The 23389-nt window shown below is 37.3% G+C and overlaps 1 protein-coding gene across 1 annotated transcript in view; it reads left to right on the top strand.

The window, feature by feature from the left end:
- The window catches only part of CFAP54 (cilia and flagella associated protein 54), a 123681-nt gene that overhangs the window by 50770 nt on the left and 49522 nt on the right, over window positions 1-23389 (top strand). Inside the window, 15 exon segments of the mRNA XM_075428222.1 lie at window positions 541-663; window positions 2822-2965; window positions 4329-4425; window positions 7454-7543; window positions 8681-8807; window positions 9697-9808; window positions 10771-10919; window positions 12516-12746; window positions 16004-16140; window positions 18430-18611; window positions 19312-19539; window positions 19751-19974; window positions 20071-20206; window positions 21890-22004; window positions 23010-23162. Coding sequence (XP_075284337.1) covers window positions 541-663; window positions 2822-2965; window positions 4329-4425; window positions 7454-7543; window positions 8681-8807; window positions 9697-9808; window positions 10771-10919; window positions 12516-12746; window positions 16004-16140; window positions 18430-18611; window positions 19312-19539; window positions 19751-19974; window positions 20071-20206; window positions 21890-22004; window positions 23010-23162 — 2248 coding nt within the window.

Raw genomic sequence — 23389 nt, 5'->3', positions numbered from 1 at the left:
CTTAAGAAGTTGTTGGCCATGATGACCTACTAACCCAGCTAGCCACTGGAAATGATTCCTGTTTCAGATTTCCTAATTATAGGGAAATGTAATTTAGTTGTAGGATCTTTTCATGTCTGATTGTTAGACAAAAATGGGGAAAAAAGTCTTTTATTTTCAGAGCATACCGGAAACATTTTTCTTTCGTTTAGAATTTGGACCAGCTCGATATGTTTTTCAGCAGTCCTCTGCTAGGAGTATGGCATTCTTTGATTTCATGTTAATTAAATCAGCAAAAATATCCATCGTGTATCTGTAATTTAGTATCTGTGACTTTATGTGAACATGTCATTTATTGCAAAGGGATGTGGTTGAAATCTTGACACTGTTAAATTAAATGGAAATTTTATTATTGGCTTTTGTAGAGCTAGCATTTCATCCTATTCATTAGATTTCAAAGTATTTTTAAAGTTTGCCATCAAATACAATAGGCTGTACAGAAGTAGCAGCTTGTAAGTGTGTTGCAGACTCCAAACATTGTTTTAACCCTTGTATTTACAGATCCTCATTAAGTGCTTGGCTGTCCTTCAAGAAATTCCAAGTGCTACTTTGCAGAGGAGGCAGGCAGGATGCTATGAGAGTATTCAGCATATGATAGCTTGTACTTCATTTTATACGGCAAAGGTATGGTGTGTGTTACTGTGCTTACAGCTTAATTTAAGATACAGGTCTTGTCATTTAGAGAAGAAAAAAGATTTAGTAAGTGAATCTTCAGAGTGATATCTTAGAGAACCAGCACTCTTAAATAGTAAAGGTATAAAAATATTTATTAGTACCTTTGTATCAGTGCGTTCTATATAATAATGACATTTTGACTTTTTAATAGAATTGAGAATTTTCATTTGTTCAGAAAATAGACCGTAACTATTATTCCATGACATGAAATATGTATTTTACATGATTGTATGCATTTTTACATTTAAGGGAGTATTATTTTCAATAAGCCCTATAAGTAATATATAAATTTAAAAGTTTATTTACTGCAAAGAGGCCATATTTGTAGTTTTAATCAGATTAGCATATCTGGCTTATTTGCTAATTAGATACAAGAGACTTTGTACTATTTAGTCCCACATGCTGGCAAGAACATAAGTACCTTGACTTTTAACCATAATGCATATCTGTAGATCACATTTATGATTCAGACGCTCAGTCTAATTACTGAGATAAGAAACGTGGTACTGGTAGGATTTTTTTCCTCAGGTATAGAGACATGCTCGAGTTAAAGTCCCCAGCATGATGTATGATGCTGAAAAAGGCAGCTTTCCTCAAGCTTTGAGTACACGTCAGCTAAGAGCTCATACTGAAGCTGAACTGTGGCTGATGGTTGGAGGGATTCCCCTGTGTTGGTGATCCCTCGCCTGAGTCTTTGTAGGAGCTCAATCTCTATGCTCAACTCACAAGATGAGATCAGTGTCAAACATCCTCAGAAGTGCACTGCAAGAAGACCCAATTTTCCTTCTTTCTGTAAAGATGAGTATTTTAAGCCTTAGTGTTGTAATTTTCTTCATATTAATCAGTTGCTTCATGGCTATGAGGGCAGTGTCAGGGAATGGCAAGGGCTGGGGAGCCAGGAGCCGAGGGCAATGCCAGGGCTGGCAGGGCAGCACCTGGTAGCCAGGTTCGACCAGGAGTCCAGGTCATTGGATGAGCTTGTGGTGGTGAGGCAGGTCTCAGCTAAAGCTGGGAAGTTAATCTGCAGGTCAGGATCCGGTCTGGTGAGGGTAGCTAGGCTCAGACACAGCCCAGCAGGCTGGTCCATCGTGATGGGATCAGTCTGAGGTCAAGCTGAGGAGTTGCTCCATGGGTCAGGTGTCCAGACCAGTGGATCCATTGCCAGGCCCAGGCATGGCTTGGAGCATGCTGGAGACCAGCGTTCCTGCCACATTGAAGCAGGCAGGGACTGTAGGCTCAAGCATGAGCTGAAAGGGAGCTCCTGGCCCCATCGGGGGAGGGCCCAGATGGAGGCTATGAAGGCCAATAAAGCCTATCAGGAACCTTGAAACCTTGATAAAGTGTGTGTTTGTTGTTGGATGCCCCAGCTAAATGACTGTCTGCTTGTATTGCTGATTTTTTTCCCCCTTTAGAGGTAGCATTTTGACAGAATAACATACAGAATAGCAAACAGAATGAATGAATTGCAAATGCTTCTGATTAACCCATGGTATGTAGTTTTCTGTTGAGTTACAGTCAGGCCATATACTGTATTTATCCTAAAGTAATCTCTACACTTATTTTGTATCTCAAAGACAAGCATCCTAACATGAAGTTACCTTGCATGTAGTAGAAGCACTTTGGCCTTTAGAGCTTTATCTAAAGAAGATAAAACTGTCTAAAAACATTACCTACACTGTTCATTTATAAATTTCATAATTTAAAAAATAAATTTCACCACTCCTTTCACTAACACAGTTGGGATTTTCAAATGTGCACTTGATACCAGAGAGGTAAATGAGGATCATTTAGTTACCCTTTATATTCTTTGATAGCAGTACTGCCTGAGAACAGGGAGAATGTCAATCACAGCAATAGATACTTCTGGTTAAATCTTTCTATTCTCTGAGGGATGGGTTAAGCAGAAGTAGAACACATAGATAACATATCTGCAATTCCAATTATTTTACAGGTCTATAGCCCTGGGTTTTTTTATGAAAGAAGCCTAAGGATTGAGTAATTAATTTCTATTTATAATGTTCATGCATTTTGACAATTATAAGTAGACAATAATGAAACATTACATGTTATGCAAAACAAAAATAAATAATAAATGATTCTTCAATAGGTACTACGTTCATGGAAAGAATATGAACTAGCAGTAATTATTGTTAACTATGGGAAAAAATTACTGGATTTCTCCCCAACAACCTCACCCTGCCTGTCAAGATCTATGAAAACTGAAGAAACACACACTAACAAAGAAGTTAAAGTAATTGCTCTGATTTTTACTTTTTCTCTAAATACTGTATTTATTATTGTGAAGATTACATTTATTAACTTTTTGTTTTACAAATGATTGTATGGACTAAGAGTTTTCTTGTAGAATAAGAGTTTCCAAAGTGCAGCTGAGAAGCTGCTATTTAATTGTTGCCATCTTTGTCAAGACCAGTTGCAGATTGCAGTGGGTACAGGGTCTCATCTTATTGAACTGGAGAGGGGTTAGCAATATTACAGTTCAGAGCCATGAGGATCCTGCAGATATTTATACAAGCATCCCTAACTGATCTTCACATGCAGTTTCCAGGATGGCTTTATTAGACAGAAAAAAATAATTAAAGAATTGTGTAAGTAAAGAAGAGAAAAAATATCCTAAATAATGTAGAAACTCAGCCTCTGATTTTGTGTAGTAGCTGCTTGAAGCATAGTCATAATAAGAGACTAACTCAGGAATTGTGTAGACTGAAAAATATTTCTCAGTGGAGGAAGAACTTTCAACCTCAAAGACCTTAATGCTTAAACTACAAAGAGATGTAGCAGGTTGTGAGGATTTCTTGCAACATGAAGTGTTGATTCTTCATACTTTTCTATCTGTTTTTTCTTCAAATAATTTTAGAAGAGATTTTACTGGAGAGGAGATTTGAAAAAGAGGCAAGAAAGTAGGAATAATGAGGGAGGAAGAAAGGAAGCAGTGTGAGCATGAAACTGAGATATATTAAAGAGAGGGACAAAAAGTCAATCAACTTACAGGGAAGGATTTCTCTGAGAAAATTTGTATGACACTGATAGGATCCAGGACAAAAATTTCTCCATTGTTTATTACTGAGTTTGTGTTAGCTGCTCCCAGGTTCATACCAAAAAAGAGAAAGGAATCCAAGATCATAGGAACAATATAATATCTTGAGCCAAGTAGGGCTGACTGAAAATTACATTTTCACCAAAGTGAAAAAAAAAATGTTTCTTTCCAGAGGAAGATTTTGATTTGTGTAGGTAGTAAATAATTTACAAAAGATTGTTTTTTTCTGGAAAACAACATATTTTGTCAACCGATCTGTTCAAATATGTTGTTGTAGTAGCATGTGGGACTTTCCTAATAATGTATTTGGTGGCAGAGCAACTCCATTCATTGCCTTGGAGATCAATCAAGAATGAATCACAGCTAGGTTTTTGAAGCTGTACACAAAAATTTATGACTAACAATTTTATTTTGCTTGAAAAGAAAAATAAGGCATTATTGATTAAATTATCAGATATAGAATTAGAAGACTTGAGATCTAACCTAAAATTCACTATTGACCTGCTGGTTTTAGTTAGATAAAAGCTAAATTTTTATAAAAAAGTATTGGATATTTCAGACCACTTCTGCAAAGACATCCCATTTAGCTGCAATGGAAAAAGCAACAGAAAATCTAAGTGCGCTTGAATCAAATCTCCTCAGACTGACAAAACCAGGTGGGTGTACTTTTAAAACACTTCTTCCATTTTCCTGTGGAATTTTCTATGTTTTATTTGTAAAAATTATTTACCTAAGAAGTACTTTTATTTCCAATGTCTTCCATGATAAGTCAACCAAAATCATAATTTTAGTGGTATTATTGATACCTGATAGTGATGTGTATAATGACTTTTATTCATCTTTTTTATGATTTACACCAAAACACTCATTCATTCTTAGAAAGGAATGGTCATGTTTGTTCTTTCTACATATATATATATAAATATATATATATATATCTATATATATCTATATATCTGTTCTCCCAGTCTGGGTAAATTGGATTTAGTGTTATTTAGGCTTGCTTTATCTTCCTAAATCAGAAAATGCAGTGGCGAACATTTATAGCATGTCTTACTATCCTACCAGTGCTAGCAGTAACGACCACTGCAGGAAACTTTACTAGAGAAAAGGCTTCCTGAAGAAAGTTAACAGAAATTGTCCTTTTTGTGAAGGAATTGCCTGCATACTAGCAATTAACTACCTTGTAACTCTGGAATGAATATATCAACTTTAAAATACCTGAAAGTCTGGATTAAGCACAAGAATTTTCAGACTAATAGTTCTGCCAAAGTTAGATGAATTAATAAGTAGGACCCATAAAGGAAATTTGATTAGAACTTAAAACATAGAGCCACGACTGTTTTTTTTTTTTTTTCCATTATATTAACATGGCATCTTGTACTCCTTGGACCCTGGATAGAATCATAGAATAATTTAGGTTGGAAGGCGTTTCTGGAAGGCATTTATTCCAACCCCCTGCTCAAAACAGGTACAATTAGATCACGTTGCTCTGGGACTTGTGAAGTTTTGAATCGCTCTGAAGAAAGAGATTTTGCAGCATTTATGGGCAACCTGTTCCAATAGCTGGCGACCCTTAGGGTTAAAAAGGTTTTCATAATATCTATTTGGATTTTTCTGATTTCCACCTTGTGTCTGTTGCCTCTTGTGCTATCAATGAAGACAGTCTGTCTCCACATTCTGTATTACTCCTATTGGGTATGCGTAGACTCCTTTTAGCCTTCTCAGTACTGAATAAACCCAGTTCTCTCAATCTCTTCTTGCTTTGTCATGCACTCTAGCTCCTTATCATGTTGGTGACCCTTCACCAGACTTACTCTAGTATGTCAGTGCCTTATACTACAGTGTCCAAAACCAAACACAGAAATGTAGATGTGGTCTCACAAGTGCCGAATAGAGGGGAATAGTCAATTCCCTTGACGTGCTGGCTATGCTGTTCCTAATACAGCCCAGTATGCAACTGGTCTTTGCTGCAAGGGCACACTGCTGACTCATGTTCTAGTTATTGTCCATGATCTCTGTATATGCATTTGTCTTAGAAGAGAAAGCATTTCTCCTGTAATAAATAGGATAAAAAAGAGTGATGCAAAAATGCACTGATCCTTCATTTTTTGCTGCTGACATTGATGCCTGCGTTCCTGCAGAACAAGTTACAGAGTGAATGAATTCTGTAAGTTAGTTGAAAATTACATGAGTTACTTAATAAAATGGTGTTCCATTCTTACTTAGTAGAAAGTTAAATTAATGGGTTGATCAGTTAGAACACATTTTCAGTAATTGGCAAATACATGATGGCTGAAGTCTGCTCTGTTGCTGAAATAGCATATTTGTCAGTACGTTTCAGGATACAAATTGGAGTCTTCTGCTGAGGCCATGCAAAACAAATAACAAAGTTTACAGCTGTCCTTACAAATACGTAGAAGTGGATCAGGACAGTGTGCACATCTGTAGGGCATGCTGTTAAAAATGCTTTGGAAAAAAACTTGTCATAAGAAATCCTTAAAAGTGGATCAACATTTAGAGTTCCATGGATCATAGTCTACGAGAAAAATAAAAAAGAGCTGAATCTGCCTCTTTCAGAAGAAACTGAGAAAACAAAAATATTTCATACATAGTACAATTTAAATTCTGAAATTTGAAACGTTTTCTGATTTTAAATTTTTTTAGGAGGTATTATTCTCTGTGAAAATGCTCATTTGAAGTGAGCATTTTTTTGATATATTTTTGAACCTGTCAAACAGGAGAGAGTACTAATAAAGGGTGTGACTTGTCCTAAAAAGAAAATTTTAAAAATCTGCTTGTCCTGCTGACTGTCCTGTTTAATTGGACATTATTTGCATTCAACTGACTGCTTCCACTGGAGGGTGTAGCTATCGATCCACTATCACAACTGGTTATTCCAGAGTGCATTTTTAACCTTGCTTTTTTCAGACACTAGCTGCATTGATCTTTTTTGACTGCAGAACTTGCCTAAGCACAAACTTTGTAGGTCTTATTTCTTTATTAAGGCAAAATAGCAACTAGCATGTGTAACATTGTTCTGGTGCTCATCACCTGGTAACACAGCTGTGTTTGACTCTCAGAAGCTTGCATCTATGTTATTGTTCTCCTATATATTACATTTATATCTCTATATTATCCTATTTATATCTCTATATTGTATATATTATTTATACCTTTATCTAATATAGATATTATAATATAATATAAATACATTTGTATACATATATTTATATAAATATTTAGGTGAAGAAAAGATTCCTTTACCTGCTTATGCTATCCACATGCCTAGCATGTCTGTAAGCACTAGTCACGAGTAGCATCATGTGTTCAGTTCATGCTGTATAGCTTTAAATACATTTTTGGACATGTCCTCCTCCATGGATTATTTGTATGGACTTTTGTCAGACCTCTGATGAACTCCAGACATCCTGCTCATTAGTCTGGTAGCTGGAAGTTCATCAGTCGCATCCGTAAGCTCTTCATTATTTAAGTAGCACAGCTACTTACGTTAGAAGGAAAGAGTAAGCTTTTGAATTTCTCTCTGGATGACAGTGAGAGATTTAAGAGCAAATTCTGTGCTAAAGAAGGATTTTTCTAGTCTTCAGCTATGATTCCAGGTAGAGTTTCTACTGTACACTATCACTGCTTGTCATAATGGGTTTCATGTGGTTATTGATGTAGCTCGTGGATCAGAGCTTACAGGACAGGAAGATCCTTTGTTCCTCTACCCTGTAATTTCATGTTGGACATCAAACAATGCTTATCGAGAAGGTAGGTTAATTGGTGTTTATTTTAACTGTAAAGGCTTCTTTACTTCAGAAACTTGCCAGTAAAGCTATCTACTTGCATGGCATAAGCTCTTGGAAACTTTCTCTTAATTTTGTTCTCAAATATAAAAATTCAAGTAAAACATAGGTTAAAAAGGTTCTTACTATAGTCACATTTAGAAATGTATGAAATACTTGCAACAAATTATTTTAGATGTTGATGGTAAGCATATGAAATATTAATATTTTAAATAATTTGGATAATGTTTATTTTCTAATAACCTTAAAAATGAGCTCATTCGCTTTAAGTTCTGTTAAGTTTTCAAAGATTCTGTTTTTGTGGAATGTTCTTTTTAAATGGAGATACCCCATTTCCACATTAAATTATGTTACTGAAAAAGGAATTCACAAAAGTCTGAGTACACTTGCATTTTTGAAATAGGATTTAAGATTCTAGTATGTGGCCTTTGCCACTGTTTTATTTTTTTTAATATTGGTGTTCAAAATAACAATGGATCCTAGCCTGTGAAATTAGTATAGCTTTCAGATAAGATAAATACTTATTTATTTCTTGATGGTAAAAAGTTATGAAGACAAGCAAACAGTAAAAGCAGTTTGCAAACAATTACAAAGTTGCCTAAAATCTAGACAACAGAGCTCCACTGCTGCAGTGAGAACTGTATGATGCTTGTACGCTAATGTGACTGTCACTGAGAAGAGCAACCTTGATGAATAGGATGCAGTTGCTTTGTTTATACTTGCTTTATTGTTTTTTTGAGATTTTCAGGCATGTGTACAACTAGGCATGTTGAATATTGTTATAAAATATTTGTGCACCATGTACTGCATGATACAAAAATAGTTCCAAACCGGTTTTCTCATTCCCTAGAATGTTTGTCATTCTAGGAGTGCAAATAGAGTGAACTTGTGATTCTGGATTTTAGTCACAAGAAGAATTTAGCAACTGCTGTCGTGTATCATGACCTGTCTGATTTCAGTATCAGTATGCCTTTTCTTCATCAGCATGCAACATGACATAAATATGTGCTTTGAGACATACGTAGCTGTAGTTATAGCTGAATTCAGAAACCTGTGTTATTTGTATAACACGAAAACTGTGTTATTTGTTACTTTATTGCAGTGATGAAATTCAGAAAGAAATCACGTTTTCTTGAGTTCTTTGTACAAGTTTTGCACAAAATCCTGAATGAAGAGAAGTTTCAATGTGTTCTGGAATGGGCAGGCAATGTGCAAGTTTACTTGAAAAGGTAGATCTCTATTATAGTACTAGTGCAAAACTGCTACTTAGGTTCACCAGTGTCACAGTTACAGCAGAAACTGTAAATTGCATCTGGGTAAAAGACCCATCTGGAGTAATTTCCATGGCTTTTAGTCTGCGGACGTTCCATGAACATAGAGGATCATATAGCTACTGAAAATACTGTATTGTGACCTTGTTGTACATGGAGACCTCTCCCTTCACTGTGTCTGTTCAAAACTCCTGTCTACAATCGGCAATTTCCAGAATTTTCCTTTTCAGACAACACTTGGCAATATGGCCATTTGCCATATTATTATGAGGCAGTGGGATAACTTAGAAAAGTATGTTGTGTTTAATCAAAAACAAATCAATCAGGGCCTACTCTTAGTGTCTAAAAAAAGTTCTATACTGAAAAGATAAGTGGAACCAAATAGTAGGCACTCACTTACAAGGATCCCAAAGAAATTTACCTATAACTCTGTTAAAAATGCACACCAATATTTCTAAAATTTAAAAGGCAAATAATCAATGAAAAGGAGATATATTATAGTAAACAGAAACTGTTGTTACAAAAAACCAAAAAAATTGGACATGAAGAAGTTCTTTGCAGAATTCTGTAGTAGAATTTGGATAATTAAGCAAGCTGGTTTGTTTTACTAGGAGTTAGGAAAGTGAGATAGTTGTTATCCGTAAATTCAGATCTCTATAGTAAACCTTGAAAGTGAGCATTTCCTATATTCTGAAGCGGAAGAAGGAAAGAAAACCTGCTGAATTTAAAAATCCCAATGAAATAGGAACTGCATGTGCTCTACCTGTTCCCAAAGATAGCCCTTTAACTATGAAAGGAGTTTAACATGCTGCTGCTGCTGCTGCTTTTAACTTTGTTTGTTGATCAGGAGGAACAACCGCTTTCTCTGTATCAATGGAAATTCAACACAAGAAGGAAGTGCTCCCACTCTGACAGAAGGCACAGATAGATACACTACAGGACTTGCGGAGTTTCAGAAAGTGAGTTTTATTTTTAAGGAGTCATGTATATCTTTACTGGGAAGCAATACCATAAGCACAAAAATATTTTTTAAAAACCTGTCTCATAAAAACCTGAGCTAGAGACATGCATAATTACTAAAACCAGGGATACAAGTTCTAGTCCTCAGCTCACCTCTGCACTCCTAAAACCAAGAAGAAAAGTCGGCATAGGATTTATCTGAAACACCAGCAGTTGTGAGGGATTTGAGTTGAGTCAGAGGAGTAATGCATTCCAAAATTAATGAAAACTTGCCTTTCATCAGCTCCCTTTGAAAAAACCAATGTGTTAATAAGAAATGCTTTGGGTACCATCACGTTAAAAAAAGGAGATTTTAGGCCTTTTTGTACAATACATTGTACTTACATCTTTTCATGAGTAGTTGTTCATGATTAACTCCTTGTGCAGATATTCTAATTGCACAATAAAGGCTTTTTGTTTAGAATTCTTTTAAAATAATTTTTTGCTTTTAGTAGAAGGTAAGAATAATCTTAATGGATTTGTATCGTTTTGGAGGAAGAGTTTGCTCCCTCATAACCTTCTAGTAATGCTGTGATACTGTTAGCATCTGAGACAGATTAGGGAAAGAGTTTTCTGTCTCAGTTTTTGCATTGCAAAATATTACTATTTGTAATAATAGGAAAAGAACTATTATAATTTTTGAGATTAAAAACACTGGTATATGAAATAAAATATTTTGGGACCTGGCTGGCTTCTTAGTGTCAGGCATTTGACATATACCTTCTGGAAAAATAGTAAAACTTTCTGGAATATTAAATATTTCTTTTGCTGTCTTATTTTGACAAACAGTTCCAGAAATTATTTTCTGCTCTGTTCTGTTCCTACACAAGCCAAACTCATGTATATCTCAAGTAATTGATAACGTAGGCATAAACAAGTATTTGAAGTATATTTAAGATGTTCATGGAAGATTTTTTTATAGAGTATGGAGACCTCACCTTTAAAGAAACCAGAGGTATCAACTTTGAAGAAACCAAGAAAAGCAGCCTTGAGTCCCATTCAAAAAAGACACACTCTCAGACAGTATTTCATGAAACATCCAAACATAATGAAAACTCCAGAAGCACAAAGGTAAATGAATGTGAGTTGCCAGGTTCATATACAGAACCGAAATATTTTGAATGAAATTTAGTTTACATGTAAGTGTGTATTTTAAAACTTTTTTCTATTAAAGGGATGAATTTATTCACAGTCCACTTACTTTTCTGTTTTAGTTTGCTATAAAATTGGCTTACACTCAAGAGAACAGAATTTATCTGATTTCTGTTTCAGAGAATAACTGTTGAAGATTTGGAAGTCTTTGTATTAATAATTGAAGACTGTATTTCAGTTTCGTTAGCTTGAGCATGTCGATTCATTATGGTGGAAAAGCTATGTTAATCTGCATACTATAATACATTTCAAACTGATTTGGGGAGCTTACCTGTTAGAAATCTAATAAAGACTGTTCATTTGTTCCTGATGTTCAGGTAGTTTCACGGTGATATTTGTCATCCTGTTGCTAGTCTTTTTGGGCTGTCAGTTCTGAAGCTTTCAGAAAACTGTTTCTTGGTAGAAACAAATGAAAATTCATTCACCTCTTCTTTTGGCAGATAATTGTATATATTTGGTTAACTCGCTAATGGTACCTTCTGACCTAAAAGAATTTGTAGTATTCACTACCTGGTGCTTTCATCACTTATGCTTTCAGCAGTTAGCAAGTAGAAAACTAGAAATATCTGGGTATAAGCAATCATGTAACTGATTCTGGAAGTGTTTTAAATAAAGAACCTCAAAAAAGTCTTCCATACACTATCTTCTAAATATTTACATAAACCGTCCATTTTTCTTCCTCGACAGAACAAACCTACCTTACTTCACATGATTTTCATGGCTTTCAGTGGAAGAGGGGATGTTTAACTTATCCTGAGATTTTTGCTTTTTCAGCTGCTCTTTCATATCTTCCTTAATAATATTGCTGTGTTAATATAATCAACATTCCATATGGTATACTGTTCCGCCCACATTTTAGAGGTGGAAAACAGGCAGAAAAATAATTTAGATTACTAAACGAATCTGTTTACAGTTTATAAAAAAAACAAAAAATTAGATTTAATTTGACTAGAGCATTGTATGTGTGCCAGATAATACAGAATTTTTTGATCTGGCAGAGAAACATAAAGAAAATCTATGACTGGAAATTAAAGCCAAACATCCAAATCTGGAATAAAATGTTTTCTTCACACTGAGGATGATTAGCTATCAAAACACAACAAGAAAAACAATGATCCAAATTTACAGTATAATAGTAGACCCTCCATCTCCTGAACAGACTGTGAGAAACATGTTGTATTTGCTGTAATAATCTGTTCGGATGATTTTGGTACAAATAACTTCAAACACAGAGCTAAACATTTTGTAAGTACTAAGACAAATATCTTATGGAAGTTGGTAAAATATAAGATAGGATTTAGTGCGTGTTAAGTGCACTTAAAGAGGGAAGGCTCAATTGCTTTTCTTGACTGCAGCAAAAATCCTTTTGCTAGAAATATGTCATATGTTTCTGAGTTAATATAATTCTGTGGATATGCAATGGGATGCTTCCGTGTTTCTTTACCATTATTTTCTTTTCGAGAGCTTCCAGAAAACACAGTTTCATTTTTTGCTACTTCATATATTTTGCTTTAGGAAATGCAAGGATGAGTTGCAAAAAGTAGCTCGTGACACCTTAGTGGTACTGCTGAAACCAATTGTGAGTAATTACTTAAACAGAAAGAAGTTTCATCAAATGTGTCTTGAAGAGATGCCTTGGAGGTCTCAGATGAATATCTATCTGGCAGCTGCACACTACAACTTATTTAAAAAGAAACTGGAGGAGCAATATAACATTGGAATTTGTGGTTCACAGCATCTGGACAGGTATATCTTACTGCATGAACAGTGATTGCTATTAATATAGATTATTGTGTTACTGCCATTAATGCAAACAGATCTGAATTACAATAACATCAGTCAGTTTGTCATATGAGCAGTTCAGCTTCCAAATGCAAATTGGTTTATTATATAACAAGTTTTGCTTTCCATCATATGGCAGTTGACATGCACGTGTTTGGTTGCTCATTTCACTGGTCAGATGAGAGTTTTGAAATAGAATCATAGAATCATAGAAAGTTTTGGGTTGGAAGGGACCCCTAGATGTCATCTAGTCCAACCCCCCCGCAGCGAGCAGGGACACCGCTAACTAGATCAGGTTGCTCGGAGCCCTGTCCAGCCTGGTCTTGAATGTTTCCAGGGATGGGGCCTCCACTACCTCTCTGGGCAACCCGTTCCAGTGTTTCACAACCCTCATTGTAAAGAATTTCTTCCTTATATCTAGCCTAAACCTACCCTGTTTTAGTTTAAAACCGTTACCCCTCGTCCTGTCACTGTTGTCTCTACTAAAGAGATTGTCCCTATCTTTCCTATAGGCTCCCTTTAAGTACTGAAAGGCTACAATCAGGTCTCCCCACAGCCTTCTCTTCTCCAGGCTGAACAAGCCCAACTCTCTCAGCCTGTCCTCATAGGAGAGGTGCTCCAGCCCTCGGATCATTTTTGTAGCCCTCCTTTGGACCTGCTCCAACAGTTCCATGTCCTTCTTGTGCTGAGGGCTCCAGAGCTGAACGCATACTCCAGGTGAGGTCTCACCAGAGCAGAGTAGAGGGGCAGAATCACCTCTCTCGACCTGCTGGCCACGCTTCTCCTGATGCAGCCCAGGACACGGTTGGCCCTCTGGGCTGCCAGTGCACATTGCCGGCTCATGTCCAGCCTTTCGTCTATCAGTACCCCCAAGTCCCTCTTAGCAGGGCTGCTCTCGATCCTTTCATCCCCCAGCCTGTATTGATAGCGGGGATTACCCCGACCCAGGTGTAGGACCTTGCACTTGGCCTTGTTGAACCTCATGAGGTTCACGCAGGCCAACCTCTCCAGCTTGTCCAGGTCCCTCTGGATGGCATCCCGTCCTTCTGGTGTCTCAACTGTACCACTCAGCTTGGTGTCATCTGCAAACTTGCTGAGGGTACACTCGATGTCGCTGTCCATGTCATTGATAAATATATTGAACAACACCGGTCCCAGTACAGACCCCTGAGGGACTCCACTCGTCACTGGTCTCCATCTGGACATTGAGCTGTTGACCACTACCCTTTGGCTGCGACCATCCAACCAGTTCCTTATCCACCGAATGGTCCACCCATCAAATCCATGGCTCTCCAATTTGGAGAGAAGGATGTTGTGGGGGACCGTGTCAAAGGCTTTACAAAAATCCAGATAGATGATGTCCATTGGTTTTCCCTTGTCCACGCTTGTTGTTACACCATCATAGAGAGCCAGTAGGTTGGTGAGGCAGGACTTGCCCTTGGTGAAGCCATGCTGGCTGTCTCGAATCACCTCCCTGGCCTCCATGTGCCTTAGCATATCTTCTAGGAGGATCTGTTCCATGATCTTCCCAGGCACAGAGGTGAGGCTGACAGGTCGGTAGTTCCCAGGGTCTTCCTTTCTACCCTTTTTGAAAAGGGGCACAATGTTTCCCTTTTTCCAGTCACTGGGGACTTCCCCTGACTGCCATGACTTTTCAAATATCATGGAGAGTGGCTTGGCAACTACATCAGCCAGTTCCCTCAGGACTCTGGGATGCATCTCATCAGGTCCCTTGGACTTCTGTACGTTTAGGTTCTTCAGGAGGTTCCGAACCTGGTCTTCACTTACAGCTGGAGGGATTTTACCCTCCTGGTCTCCTTCTTGCCATTCATCGACTTGGGAGGGGTGAGGAGAGAGGTTGCCAGTGAAGACTGAGGCAAAAAAGTTGTTGAGTACCTCAGCTTTCTCATCTGCTGTTACCAGTTTGCCGGTCTCGCTCATGAGCGGGGGTACGCTTTCTTTGACCATCTTTTTCCGGCTGACATACCTGTAGAAGCCCTTCTTGTTATTTTTTGCATCCCTTGCCAAGTTCAGCTCCAGCTGTGCCTTGGCCTTCCTGACCCCATCCCTACACAACCGGGCAGCTTCCCTATACTCTTCCCAGGAAGCCAGTCCCTGCTTCCACTGCCTGTGCAGTTCCCTCTTCTTCCTTAGTTTGACCAGCATCTCTTGCCTCAGCCATGCTGGTCTCTTCCCTTCTCTGCCCGACTTCTTACACTTGGGGACTGAGAGCTCTTGTGCTCTCTGGAATACATCCTTAAAGACCTGCCAGCTCTGTTCTGTTCCCCTGTCCCTGAGGACCGTTTCCCAGGGAGTCCTTCTGACTATCTCCTTGAAGAGCTGGAAATTTGCCCTCCTAAAATTTAGGGTCCTGACTATGCTCTTCGTTATTCCCATTTCCCTCAGTAGCGTTCCATCAGCGCATGCTCACTGCAGCCCAGGCTACCTCCGATCTTGACATCCCCAACGAGCTCACTCGCATTGGTGACCACCAGGTCTAGTATCGCATCCCCTCGGGTAGGGGTGCTTATTACCTGGCTTAAGAAGTTGTCCTCAGTGCTTTCTAGGAACCTGCTGGATTGCCTGCAGCTTGCCGTGTTGCTTTTCCAGCAGATGTCGGGGTAGTTGAAGTACCCCAGTAGGATGAGAGCCTTCGAGCGCGAAGCCTCCTGGAGTTGGAGGAAGAACGCTTCGTCTATCAGCTCCCCTTGATCTGGCGGCCTGTAGTAGACACCAACCACTAGGATCCCTTTGTTGCCACTCTCTCTGATTCTTACCCATAAGCTTTCGACCTGCTCGTAGCTATTCTTCAGGGACAGCTCTTCACTCTGTAGTGTTTTCTTGATGTAAAGGGCAACGTCCCCGCCCCTCCTTCCTCGCCTGTCCCTTCTGAACAGCCTGTAGCCATCAAGAGCTACATTCCAGTCGTGGGATTCATCCCACCAAGTTTCCGTGATGGCAATCAGGTTCGTAGCTTTCCAGCAGCACGATTGCTTCCAGCTCCTCCTGTTTGTTTCCCATGCTGCGTGCGTTTGTATAAATATACTATACTGTGCTATTTTTTGGTTCCTTGTAACTTTTGGCTATCATTTATTTCTGATTCTGAAAAGCAACCAAAACTCACTTCTGAGAAACTGAATTTTGTGTGTGTATATCAAAATTCTTTTTAATGTTATATCGGGGTTTTTTTTGTGCTTTCTTCTTTTTCTCTCATTCTGCAGTTACAATATTTTGGATCCTGAAATATTCTCATTAAATAATTCTGGCACTGTGGTGGTGAGAGAAGCCGTAGAGAATAACATGAGAACACCAACTCCTCCTCTCCTTAAAAAGTCAGGAATGACTGAAAAACAAACTTGTAAGGACTTTTAATGGGTGCACAACTGGAATCAGTTTCAACTTAACTTTTTCTTTCACTTAATTCCTATTTTGACCTCCATCATTAGTTCTTCACATCACCTTTGGAAAAACACTGATGACAATTTAAAGAGAAGATGCTTCTGGATTTCAAAAGTGTCTTCTGTGCATTTTCTCTTTTAGGCATACCCAGTATAAAAGAAGTCATAGTCAATAATGGGGCATTTATAGTAACTCTGAGCATTGTTTTTTGTATTGATAAATATGTTACTTTTTATCAAGTGATTATTCTTTATCCTATACTTTAGTAACAAGTTTATAAATTCTAACAAATTAGTGATACTAGCTTTTGGTTTGCAGAAGCCATGCTACCTAGACATATTAAATTGATAATATTTCAGATTATTCTAAATGCAATGATAATTTTTATCAATTTCTGTGGTTGTTAATTTCTCTGTAGTTTCCTTTAGATTTCCTAACAAGTCAATAATTTCCTGGGTCATTCTGCAAGTCTTTCTTAAAATAATAGACTGAAATTTATTATTATCTTTACAATTTTAAGTAGAATAATTTAGGTTTCCTTCTCTACTGCTTGCTCCCCAGTGTTTTCCTGTGGCAGAGACTACCTCAGGATCAATTTTTGATCTTGTACCACTTTTACTTCATTTCTCTGTCCTTCACATTTGACAGTTCTATTATCCCAGCTATTTTCATTAACATCCTTTGAGGTTTCAACAGGGGCTGAAAGGCTTGTGTTTTGTTGGTAATTGTGAAGTATAGGACTTTTATTACGTCAGATGTTCGTCATAGCATACAAGTTAAGACAAAGCAGTCAGCCTAGCCACCGTAATTTCAAGAAGAAATTACAAGCTTGGTCTTTTCAATAGCATTTCAGGGAACACATTCTTGCCACAGGGAACACATTCTTCCTCACAGCTGTAGAGAGCAAAATTCTCCTATCATTCCATATAGGACTTCCTTAGGTAATGTCCTGGTTTCGGTTGGGATAGAGTTAATTTTCTTCCTAGTAGCTGGTGTAGTGCTGTGTTTTGGATCTAGTATGAGAATAATGTTGATAACACACTGATGTTTTATTGTTGCCAAGTAGTGCTTATACTAAGTCAAGGACTTTTCAGCCTCCCACACTCTGCCAGTGAGGAGAAGCACAAGAAAATGGGAGGGAGCACAGCCAGGACAGCTGACCCCAGCTGGCCAAAGGGATATTCCATACCATATGACGTCATGCTCAGTACACAAACTGGGGACAGTAGGCTGGGGGGCTGCAATCGCTGCTCGAGGATGGGCTGGGTATGAGTCAGCGGGTGGTGAGCAATTGCACTGTGCATCACTCGTTTTGTATATTCTATTATTATTGTTGTTACTATTATTATTATCTCTCCCTTTGCTGTCCTATTAAACTGTCTTTATCTCAACCCACGAGTTTTACTTTTTTTTCCATTCTCCTCCCCATCCCACCGCTGTGGGGAGAGGAGTGAGCGAATGGCTGCGTGGTGCTTAGTTGTTGGCTGGGGTTAATCCACAACAGGTGGGAATCATCCTCTTTGCCTTTTCCAAGGAGGTGTGACAAAAACTAGCAGTTGAATTCACTGGTTCTCTTTGCAACAGCTTACTTTTAGTTATACTCTTTTGTCTCAATGTTTACAAGTCACTGAGAGCCGAGTCGCTGAAAGCTGCTGAAAACTAATGAAAATCCTGGTTACTACCTCCTAGCCTTTGCAGCAATTCTGAATGAAAGAATTTCATGTAGCGTGTAGTTTGCCATAAAGTTCAGATACTGAGTAGCTTGAAATTAGCTTCTGCCTGAAACCTATAGCTCCGCTATTACTGTATCCCACTACCACGAACCTTTGGATTTTCTGTTGGAGGACATAAGGTATTGAATAAAATGATGAAGCAATTCTACACATACCACAGAATTTGTCAGAAGTCTTCCCTTCTTCCTGAATTCTTCTTTTATGCAGCCTAGGTTTCAGAAAGATTCTTGGGAGCTTGCCACATGGTGATTTGTATTTTGGCTTTGACACTATTTGGTACACATTATTATTTTGCTCAAACTTTTTTTTATCCCTGCTTCTCTCAACACTTAAGTAAAAGCATCTTATATTTTAAATATCATAACCTTATGAATGTGATAACCTTAACATTGGCATTTCCTAACATACAAGTATTTAGCTGCCACAGGAAAATCCTAGCTGGCTGATAATATTTTCTTTTTCATTTTTTTTGAGAACTTGAACTTATTTTTAACCAGTCAACTTTTTGTCTTCAGGTACAGATAAATCTTCTGAGCACAGCACTAATCTGAGTGGAACAGTTACTCCTCGAACCCAAACAACAAACGATACAGCAATATCTGTCTCTCATTCCCCCAAAGAATCCAGACAGTTTCTGTCAAATTCCATTTTATTGGAGCATTTTACAAAGATCTTTTTTCATTTAAGAAGAGCAGTGGTAAGATACACTTTATTATTAAACATTTTATTTATTACTAAGTGTTGCATTACAATACTTATTACTTTCTACATTAAAAACCCCACACTTCAGAAACTTCAAAAAAACTTCAGTGGGGAAAAAGCAATGAGCGCTCGTCTTCTGCAAAATGTCCAAGTACAGTGTATGAAATGTCAGACATATCACCTGTCATAATGTATATTTCTATCAAACCTATAATAATTTCTATAAGTTTTTTATTTTTTCATTTAGTCTCTGTAACTTTCCTTCTCATGTTTGTTAAAGCTTTCTGAAAATCCTTGCAGACTTACCTTTCCCTTTACAGGTCTTACTGAATGCCTCGGTAATATAAACAGAAGGACCAGTGATTGAAAGGAAATGCAGACTGACTGCTTTTCCCTTAAATCCTTCTAGTACCAAGTAAAAACACATGTATAGGTGGTGTGAATTAATTTTTATTTCTTATTTCCACACCAAAAGCAACAATTACATTCAATTATAAATTAGTGCTTCTATGAAAATTTCCAAATTAAGGTTCTATAATGCTTGATATAAAGTGAAATATTGAATGATCTGTTTTTAAGGATGATCCATAGATTAATTTTGAAAGATTACTTATACTTAAGCTTTGCAATAAAAGCATTAAGCTTTTAATTTCTGTATTTCCAAAGTATAATTATATTTTGAATGATATGCATAGGTTCTTGCTCACCGTGGTGGCCACTGGACATTGCTTCAAAATGCTTGTCGAGAACTTTGGAACTATATGCAAGAATTACAATTGGTTGCTAATCATTCACATTCCCATATGGATGCATTTCCCATTACCAGGGATTTCCTTAGGAAAACCATCTGGTTGCCATTTTATTTGGCATCAGACATGATCATTGATATGATAACCGAACTACAAGCAAGCAGGTCTCTTAAGGTAAGAATTATTTTTATTAAGAGAGTATACTCTTTATTACCACATCTGCAGTAGAGATAGTTTTCTTTCTCTTGCATTATATTCTGGTATCTCCAAGTTATTGTGTGTAAAAAGTTTTTAGAGGATTACAGTATTTTCTAATCTTTATAATTTGATTTATCCTAAAAACAAGTTTGAGAATAACAGGTAGAATAATGTTTCTTCACTGCAGATTGTGGATCCTGAAGGAGACTTCTGCATTCCCAGTTGTTTAGGAGGTATTACGGATGAGAATGGTGGTTCTAATCTCCATCCACAGTCTCCTCTGGATGATGTGAATGTGGTTGACTTGAAATGGATATGTAATCTGATTCTTAAAACAACAGAATTGCTATATCAAATGAAGAAGTGGGAAGCACTGGTACACATAGCTATACAATTTAACATATTTACACAGTAAGTTACACCAACTCTAAGAAAAACTAAAAAGCAACATTATATAGTTAAATATACCGTTATTTTGCTTAATTACTGTACTTTGCTTTTTTTCAGTGAGAGATACACAGAACAAGTGAGTCCACTGCTGGTGTATGCTCAGAGGCAGCTGCTGGAAAGGATACAGCAATTCAGTGGCCCAGACAGCCATGAATCTCATTTCATGAAATATCTATCTGATAATGCACATAAGGTGATCCACAGATTTCTTTTCTAGGCACTGACTCTTAATGTGATCTGAATATAGAGAAACGCTTTCAGATTAAAATGGTTTTTCATAATGTTCACAAATAGTAAATTATAATAAATTAATGAACATAATTGATTGAAGTGCATGAAAAGGCTTAGATGATATGATTCCAGCAGCAGCAGAGGTCTGGACTTCATGACCCAGAGAACATTTCTTCCATGCATAATGCACCCATTCCATATTACAAGCCTAAATCTAATTTCACGTCAGTTCTTGATTCTGCTCTTTTAACCTGAAAACATTTATTTGGATATTGTGCAATCTTTGTGATTAATTAAAATTAAATACAAAGAGTTTGCTTTGTTTCTGCATTGGAACACTAGTCCTAAAGACCAAAATTAATCAAATTTAGTTAACCCAAACACTGACAATACTAGTAAAATCTTGAAAAACCTGATCACCAACAAAAAATCCTAAGCTGCTCAGCAAGTTCCTCTTATTAAAAGCTATGGCTCTATATATGTAGTAAACTGACATTGCAACTTGGAAATTTTTCATGGAATTACCTATTAAAAATTAGGATTTCCCCTTTTTTAAATCTAAGGTTTATTTCTAAGAAGTTTGCTAAAGTCAGTTGCATGGTTGCTATTTTTAATATGTTTCTATATCTGATAGAAACACAGGACTTGAAGGAGAGGGGGAGAAACTGGGGCTTGGAATTCCAAACAGGTTTGTTCTGAACATGAACATGGGATTCAGGATTCACTGCTTTGCCTAGAGACAGCACGCAGCTGCCTCAGGCTCGCCGGAGCTCGGAAGGCACTTCTGGCTTGCGACGGGCAGCTGAGATGTTCTGTCTTCTCTTGCTCTGAGGCTGTGTCCTGCTGACTTCTTGCTGGCCCTGCCGTTCAGAACGTAGTCCTTTGTCTGAAAAAAAGGCAGCATGGCAAACCACAAACCACCACATTCCACTGTAATCTGAGCAATGTGGAAAAGTAATCATAGTTTTGATAGACAACTTACAGAATAAAGACTAATGTTAGTTAATAGTGATAAGGATTGTTAAAAAAGGCATCATCAAGTTAAAAATTTGGAGAGTATGGCTAAGTTTCACAATGCAGTGCTGTTCAGAGAGTCTAGTGCCAGTTCTGAATTGGTTCTTTTGCTTCTAAAGTGATGTAGCTACGTTAGCAAAATAAGATGTCTGTGCTGGATTAGATCTTTATACAAGTCTGGAAGTTTGCTTCTCTGACAGGGTTAGACTGTTGCTGTTATTTGCTTAGAGCTATTTTGTATATCCCTATGCAGCATTACGCTGTGCTTTACAGGCAGCGTGCTCTTTAGGCGTACTTACACTGACAGGTTCTTTGCAAGCATGCATTTATCCAGACAAAGATAGGTGGAATACTTGCTGAACATCTCCTATGAGTTGCTCATGATTATGGCAAATACCAAGTAAGATACAAGTTTAATCTAAACATTTATATGTTATATCGAATAGTTAGGTGTTGTGAATGTTTCACCTCTTAATGACAAGGCTACTCATTATGGGTCATTGGTGTCTTTGTAAATTAGTCCTCTTTTATTTTGTCATATGACTGAGTATTTAGATACTTAACTTTAAGCACCAAACATTGATTTTTCTGAGTATTATTCAATTCTCATGAAAAAAACCTTGCTTTTTAGATGAGTTGCAGAAACTACATAGGGCAGAAATTACAGCTGCCTGTTGCCTATTCTGCTGGTGAACGGATTTTTCCTGGAAGCTTTTTCTATCCTGAGATGAAAAATGATTACACAGGTCAGAGCATGTTTCAGTATTGTGAGTCCTCTTTTCTCCCAAACCCTTTCCTTTTTCATACCTTATCGTAGGTCTTCCACTCCTCCTATAATCTGTTTCTTTTAATATAAACTCAGTTTTGTCTTCAAGTTATTATTCTTGATATTTTGGATGGATAGTAATGTTGTCAAGACCTTTCCAAATGTATTCAGACTGTATCTGAAAGCAGAGAAAAGCAGTTGTCATCAGTTGCCAGATGACCTACAGCATGTTGAGTAAGCCTGGTGGTCTTGGTCCAGTTTTCTGTTGGCATTGTTACATATCCAGCAATAGACCCAGAAGTTACTGTGAACCTGTACTGTTATTGGTAGAATCAATAGAAAAACTGATGTGAAATATAAAGTGACAAAGCATCTCCTTTACCCACAGTTGTTGTTCTTTTCAGCCAGGATTAAAATGTTATAGTCATTAACGGCAGTTTGTAAAGCATAGTTCTTCATATTACAGATATGTCAACGTATTGCACACAAGGCTTTATGTGGAATTCAGCTGAGAAAAGTCATTAAACAATAAATAGTGCTGTATGTAAGAAGAGTAGATAGTATTATGCATTCAGTGGAAAGGGCATGTCAACTCACAAGTTTGGTACACAGGCACTACGGTGATTGTAGTAAATAGGATCATCAGTTGGAGCAGAAGATTTGTTTCCAGACTTCAGACACCAGAATTCAGAGCAGAAAGCTGAGCTGAGGCATGCCCAAGGCAGATGGAATTCAGGGAATACAGATGTCACATGACAACTAAAATGTAACACTGAAAAAGAAATAAATGCTCAGAAGTATTCTTGGTGGTTAACAATTTTGCTTTAATTCATAGTTCAACAGCACACAAAGGTGACAATTATGTTAATATATTTTAGTTTTGAAAGTGTAAAATTGTTCAGATACATGTTTTGCAGGGTGATTTACTAAAAACATATATTTGTTTAATGTAAAATTGTTCTCCATAATTATTAATTCCTTTTAGATCACAGTCAAGCAAAAGCCCTAATTTATGTGCCTCTCGATGTGAATGATACACTGAAATGTTTTAGAGAAACTCTACAAAAATCTAAATATCACAGCAGAGCACTGAGACACAGTAGAAAACTACTTTCACTATTTCTTGCACACACACAAGGTGAGTGATTTTTTGAAGTGTTTCTCAATACAGTGTATATGCAGTTAAAATAGTAAAGAGTGAAAGGAACAGATTTTTTAAAATGCAAGTTTTAGTTGTTATTGCCAGTTAGAAAAAACATAAAATATGAACTTATATATGAAGTTCTGTAAGTACAAGCTCTAAGCCTGATTTCCTACGATTTGTGTCTCATGGTTGGATGATAAATTTTTTTTCATGCAGCTGTG

This window comes from Opisthocomus hoazin, chromosome 8 (assembly GCF_030867145.1).
Source record: "Opisthocomus hoazin isolate bOpiHoa1 chromosome 8, bOpiHoa1.hap1, whole genome shotgun sequence".
NCBI classification, from domain to species: Eukaryota; Metazoa; Chordata; class Aves; order Opisthocomiformes; family Opisthocomidae; genus Opisthocomus; species Opisthocomus hoazin.
The sequence above is the reverse complement of the archived record's forward strand: the minus strand, read 5'-3'. Positions and strand labels throughout refer to the sequence as shown.